The 6,305-nt window shown below is 36.2% G+C and overlaps 1 protein-coding gene across 1 annotated transcript; it reads right to left on the bottom strand.

The window, feature by feature from the left end:
• Positions 1–2,301: 2,301 nt before the first annotated feature.
• Positions 2,302–5,095, bottom strand: LOC107465356 (protein BOLA2-like). The gene is made up of 5 exons (XM_052254250.1): positions 5,044–5,095; positions 4,814–4,913; positions 2,864–2,990; positions 2,610–2,632; positions 2,302–2,524 (listed from the first exon to the last, which is right to left on the bottom strand). The coding sequence occupies exons 1-5, from the start codon at positions 5,093–5,095 to the stop codon at positions 2,365–2,367; spliced, it is 462 nt and encodes a 153-aa protein (XP_052110210.1). The 3' UTR covers positions 2,302–2,364.
• Between the last annotated feature and the right edge of the window lie 1,210 nt (positions 5,096–6,305).

Raw genomic sequence — 6,305 nt, 5'->3', positions numbered from 1 at the left:
CTCTGTCCATAATATCTAGGAGGGTGTTGTTGCGTAAAGGGGTGATCAGCTCCTCTTGGCTCCATCCATCTTTGATTGCTTAGACCGTGATGCATAGTCCTGTTATGGCTTCCATTCCTTTCAATAAAATTAGAACCAAACTCAAAGCGAGAGGGGTGAGAATTTATAGTAACTATCAGAAATAAGAAGGGAAAACAAAAAATAAATAAACAAGTAAAAGAAAAATATTTACAATAACCGATAATAAGGCACACATTTGCAATTCCCCGGCAACGGCGCCATTTTGACGTTAGGATTTTTGCTAGTAAAGAATTTTATAAAATATAGTCGCGTTGTGAGTATAGATTCTAAACCAACAGAAAATCCCTTCGTACAAACGTTTTGGTTGTCACAAGTAACAAACCCCTTTAAAATTGATAACCGAGTATTTAAACCTCAGGTCGTCTTCTCAAGGAATTGCAGGGAGGTATGCTCTTCTTATTGGTTATGAGTCTTGTAAATTAGGAGTTTTGAAAGTGAGGAAGGATTATGTTGAATGACAAGTAAAATAAATAAATAACTGTAAAATAAACTCTTGGCAAGATATGAGAAATTGGAAGTCCTATCCTAGTTATCCTTATCAGGTGTGATGAGAATTGGGTTTTAATCCCACTTAGTTATCCTTTACTAAAGCAAAGGAAAGTCAAGTAGACTAATTAGTTTGATCCTCAAGTCCTAGTCAATCCCTGTGGGAAGACTAGCTTTAGAGCGATCTAGATCAATTAGGATCCGCCAATTTCAACCACTGCTGAGTTTGACAATTCAAGAGTTACCAATTAATCAACCAAAGTCAAAAGGGAATAAAATCTACTTGAATGAGAATAATTTGGATAGAGCCCAAGCATCAATAACATATAAGTCTGAAATACCTCAATTTATATTAAATAAAGATGTCAATTCTAACATGGACAATATTCGTAAGCCAATTGGGCAACATAAATCAAACACAAATAAAAGTATCAGAGTAAATAGAAGTAGAAGAGAAACATAAATTATTGAACCTGATACGATGAAGTAATCCTAATGACTAAAGAAATCCTAATCATAAAAAATAAGAGAGAGGAGAGAACCTCTCTCACTAAAAACTACATCTAAACTATGAAAAGTGCCTAATGAGTTCTCCGCATGTTCCCGGACTTTAATCTGTGTTTCTGGGCCAAAAACTGGGTTGAAATGTGGCCCAGAATCTGTGCCAGCGACTTTTGTAATTCTACAGATCGCGCTCGTCACGCGTCCGCATCGTCCATGCGTTCGCGTCACTCAGCGTTTCTCGTACCACGCGTGCGTGTCGTCCACGTTTTCGCGTCGTTCGTGCAGCTTCCAACCCGCACGGTCGCGTCAGGTACGCGAGCGCGTCACGGTAATTCCTTCTATTTCGCACAGTCGCATGAGCCATGCGACCGCGTGACTTCTCGCTGGTCATCTCCTCAATTCCTTGTGTTTCTTCCATTTTTGCACGCTTCCTCTTTATTCCTTACGCCATTCCTGCCCTATGAAGCCTGAAACACTTAACATACAGATCACGGCATCGAATGGTATGAAGGAAGATAAAAATATACAACAAAAAGGTCCTTAGGAAGCAAGTTATTAATCATAGGATATTTTTAGGAAGGAATTGTAAATACATGCAAATCATATGAATAAGTAGGTGAAAAGCTTGATAAAACCACTTAATAAAATACAATATAAACCATAAAATAGTGGTTTATCAAAGACCTAAAATTAAGCTAATTCAGCCAGCAAGTTCAATTCTCAGCAGAATAAAAACATAACATCGAAAGGGAGAGAATAAAGAGGAAAATAAAATTGTACAATTGAATTGGAGAGAGGGTATAGAGACTGTTGGGGGCAGAAAAGGGTTGAAATGGGCAAAGGGATTTTATTTTACCTCTGATGATGAGACGGAATTAAGGATCGGTAGGTTTGCAGTGGAAGGCCTCCAGGTTAGGGTTTTTCAATTTTGTTTAGAGGAAGGTGAAGCCACGGCGACCATTGTTGAATTGATCCAAATTGGATGTGACTGAAACTTGTGCGATGAGGAGACAATGAATTCAAAGGGGGCACAACAAAGAAGCTTGAATGTACCAAACACAATGTGCTTTAGAATCAATATAAACCAGACCCACTCTTAATATAATTAATCTGCATTCATTGCATCACCACTTACTACTAATCTAATCTATTCTAAGCTGCTCATTACTCATAACTAATATACTAACCTTGTTCATGTTGAGAACACTAATATTCTTATTTATACCTTATTATTGTAACTGAAAAGACATGATCCTAGGCAGCAGGATTTGCTTGGTTGGAGTCTTGCTGCAGCTATTTCCACTGCTCTGGGGTGACAGCTTTCTTGACAGAGAGAGCGTGAATCTCTTTCATTTCCTCCTCTAACGCAGCATTCACCATTCGATGCCTCTCCAATAGCCTCTTGCCTTCAAATTCTTCTGATACAATCTCAACTACGAAACTTGCACCACATCTGATACCGACATGAATTTTATTAGCTTTTCATCAACAAAACGGTTTAATAGCAAAAAATTCAAAGTAAGGTAAGTTTTTTTTACCCTCCAGATGTATCAACTACTTCCTGAAATAGAAATACAAAAAATGTAAGAAAATAAAAGAATGCCAAAATTAATAGTTTCCTAGGAAACATATCCAGTATAGATAAATAGAATCAAAGGAGTGGCTGTTAGTGGTTGAAAAAAAGCAAATGAAAGAACCAGAGTTCTACTTAGAAAAAATGCAGCGTGGAATGAATGATGCAAGAAAGAAACCCTTGGGAGAAGAAATTAAATGATAAAAAGTAGTGACATACCAGGTGAGTAGGGTTGAGTTTGGATTTCAAACAAGATTCAACTTGTAGTTTTTTGCACTTCAAGTTCAAAGAAACTCTAGCATTGACTCTGCAATGACACCAAGGACAGAGGCAGTAAGAATTGACTCTGCAAGGCAAATCAAAGAAATGTTGAATACTAAATAAAATAACAGTATGTTACATTTAAAGAAAAGCTACAGCCATCACAACAATTTGAGGGTTATATATAAAGAAGCATATACTATGGAGAAAGGAAAGGAAAGAATTGTAAAACTAAAAAAAATTCACCTACAAGACAAGCATGACCTTACTTCTAGTAAAATACATTCTGTGTGCACAAGTACCGAAACTTTTACAATGCGGTTGCATACTCTCGAAAAATCTTTTCTTCCCTTCCACCCGCGGTATCTCTTTTGAATCTTTAAAGTTGCAGAATGCAGATAATCCTCAAAATGACCCATCTTCTGAACCTTATTCAAAGAATCAGCAACTTGGTCAAGTGCATATTTAGAAATATCACTGCTATTCTTGGCTAGTTGTCTTTGACAGAATGATCTTGCTCTAAAGGCTGCTTAGATTGAAGTACCAGTAGCCGATTTTTGAAAAAGCTACTCATGTTGGATTCAATAGGTCCTGGCTTCTGAACCCAAACAACAAAAGTGAGTCAGTGAAGAAAAACAAAACACATTCTTGTAATGTAATGTATCCTAGAACAAAGGGATAAAAATGAAGGTAAAAGACATCACAGTCATTGTATCAAACACGTGGTGATCATTACCCCAAGTGGTGCCAATACAGAAGGCCTTCTCCTTTTGCACTTCCAAACACTCTTGCCAAATAAATAAATAAAGAGGGAGTTTAGAAACGAATTAGAATTAGTATTCATAATTTCATATGAATCAGAAGTGAAAGCGTAAAGCAGTTGAGGTGTTAACTTTTTCGAGATCCTCACGAGAACGAGAGGTTCTCGTAGTTCTTGTACTACTTCAATCGAGTCTCGCGGTACTTCCGTAGCTGTGGTTAAGCTTCACCCATTGAATCCATTGTATATCTTTCTCATGGAGCTTCAGCACAGCCACACACAAGAGGAGACAGAGACCGGCGACGCAGGAGAAAAAATAAAGCGTTACGGGTTTCAGCCATGGAGGAAGGAGCAATGTTTGAAGGCTTACAAGAGAGTGAGCACGACGGAGGCTTTGAGACGAAGGGAGCGTCGATAGAGGGAGCAGTGAAGCAGGGGTTGGAAACGTGACGAAGTTCTGGGATTAGGGTTGGAGGCGCGACGAAGCTCTGGGGTTAGGGTTGGATGCGGCGGCGGAAGGAGCCCGTGCGACGCAAGGGACGACGGAGAGAGATCTGTGACGCCAGCGGTGGAAGAAGCTGGTGCGACAGAGAGAAGAAACAACTCGCTGAAGGAGAGAGGAACAAGCTCATTTGATATGGGTGGAGTGTAAATGGATCAAGAGGATATGGATAAGATTAGGGTTAACTCAATATTTTCGACAGAAAATTTTAAATGACAGGCAGATTTTTCGTCTGTAATAATTTAATAAAATGCAGTATTTTGTCTATTTAATTACAGACGGAAAAATTTGTCTGTAACAATTTTTCACGAAAAAAATTAATTTTTCGACAAAATTATAGACGGATTTTCTTTTCCGTCTATAATTTATGCTAATTCATTTTTTTTGTTTTTCAACAAAAAAATCACTCTGAAATTCCGTCTGTATTTCCGTGGGATAAAATTCGTCGGAAATATCCGTCTGTAATAACTAGTTTTCTAGTAGTGCGAAAAAAATTTTTAATAGTATAAAAATATTCATAACAAAATAAATTGGAATAACAATTTAAAAAGATGAGAATAAACTTCTGAAATAAATTTAAATACATAAATTTACAATGAAGTCAAAATCAAAATTTTTAGATTTATAAAAATAAATATATAATTACCCATCATCAATCTCTAATTCAATAACATTGTACTTGGTAAATTTGCTATCCTTTTCAAGAGTTTTCTTACTCTCAATTTCAGCAAGATATCCGATAACATCTAAAATAGATTAAAATATAAAAAAGTTTGTTGTCAATAAATTTGTTAAGAAAAAAATACAACCGAAATTACCAATAAAATAAATCAATTTATAAATGACTTATACTTTTTTTTTAAATAATAAACTTACCAACCAAATATGTGTAATCATACCCAAGAGCATTGAGAGTGTCAAAACTCATAAAATTAAATCTATATCATGGGATACTTGACGATTCTGGAAGTATGTGCATATCGGTACGTTGGTTTAAATTAACCACATACTCATGATGTGTAGTCTTGAAGTTACCCATATTGAGTCCAACACCAAAATATCTTATTTGGTAAGATATTCCTTCTCTTAGCAAATTCACGAATCAGGACACAAGAGCCCTCTTAACTGAGGCGTGTATTTTTTCTGTAAAACCCGCAAAATTAGTAAATAATTAGCTAAAAAATTAATTATTAATAAAAAATTAGAAAATATGATTTTATAGTTGAATGAGGTAGAGCTAATTAAAATAAAAATTTTGACACTAATTTTAAAGAATTTGGCCCAAGATTGGGTCGAACGAGTCAAACTGGTTGAACCGAACCCAAGTGGGCCTAAGTCCACCAACCTAATCCATGTATATAAGCTTGAAATCAAACTTTCTTCTTCATTCATGCTTCTGTCCGCAGAGAAGAGAGGGAAGGGAAGCAAACATAAAACCCTTGCCACTCAAATATTCAATCTTCCATAACTTTTAATCCGGAGCTCCGATTGACGAGTCGTTTGTGGCCACACGTTCATTTCGGAGTCCTCTTCAATTCTATCTGAATAAAGTGGTAAGTATTTTTATAATTCTTGCTAAGTTTTCTGTGCCCTCTTTCTTCATGAAATTGGTTTGAGTTTTGAGTAATTTTGATAATTTTGGTGGTTTAGGTGCAATCTAACATTGGATAATTGTTAGATTATACTCCAATCATCAACAGGTAAGGTAAGAAAATACTAAACCCTTGTGGTTTGCCCAATTTTATGTACCCTAGTGCTAATTTAGTGAATTGTGTGAATTAGATTGAATTTATGTTAAATTGGAGGTTGAATTGGTGAATTGGAGCTCTTGGAACAAATCCTTGGTGGCTGGAATTATTGGAGTTGATTGAGAATCTTGAAGCTTGAATTTTAGTGGTTTTGAGCTTAGGGGAATCGGCCAATGTATGGTTTCGATTTCTCGTAACTAAAATGTAATGTCTTGTGAAAATATAGGCTAGATAACCATAAGATACGTTGAAGCATGTATGTATGATTAGTGGTTAGTGACCTTAAAGTAAATGTTGAGTTACCTTGAACTTGGATGAGAAATGATGGTATTGATGATTTGTGTTGTATGAGTTTGATTGTTGGGATTGGAAGATGTAAATGTTGAGAAT

Source organism: Arachis duranensis, chromosome 9 (genome assembly GCF_000817695.3).
Source record: "Arachis duranensis cultivar V14167 chromosome 9, aradu.V14167.gnm2.J7QH, whole genome shotgun sequence".
NCBI classification, from domain to species: Eukaryota; Viridiplantae; Streptophyta; class Magnoliopsida; order Fabales; family Fabaceae; genus Arachis; species Arachis duranensis.
Note: the sequence above shows the minus strand (reverse complement) of the source record. Positions and strands in the feature narration are given on the sequence as shown.

Excerpts from the sequence above, each read along its gene's own strand:
- LOC107465356 (XM_052254250.1), bottom strand. The coding sequence starts at position 5,095 with ATGAGTTTTGACACTCTCAATGCTCTTGGGTATGATTACACATATTTG. Across the intron at positions 2,991-4,813 it reads GAATTAGAGATTGATGATGG|AGTCAATTCTTACTGCCTCT; the intron begins GTAATTATATAT and ends TTTGCCTTGCAG. Across the intron at positions 2,633-2,863 it reads AACTCAACCCTACTCACCTG|GAAGTAGTTGATACATCTGG; the intron begins GTATGTCACTAC and ends TTTCTATTTCAG.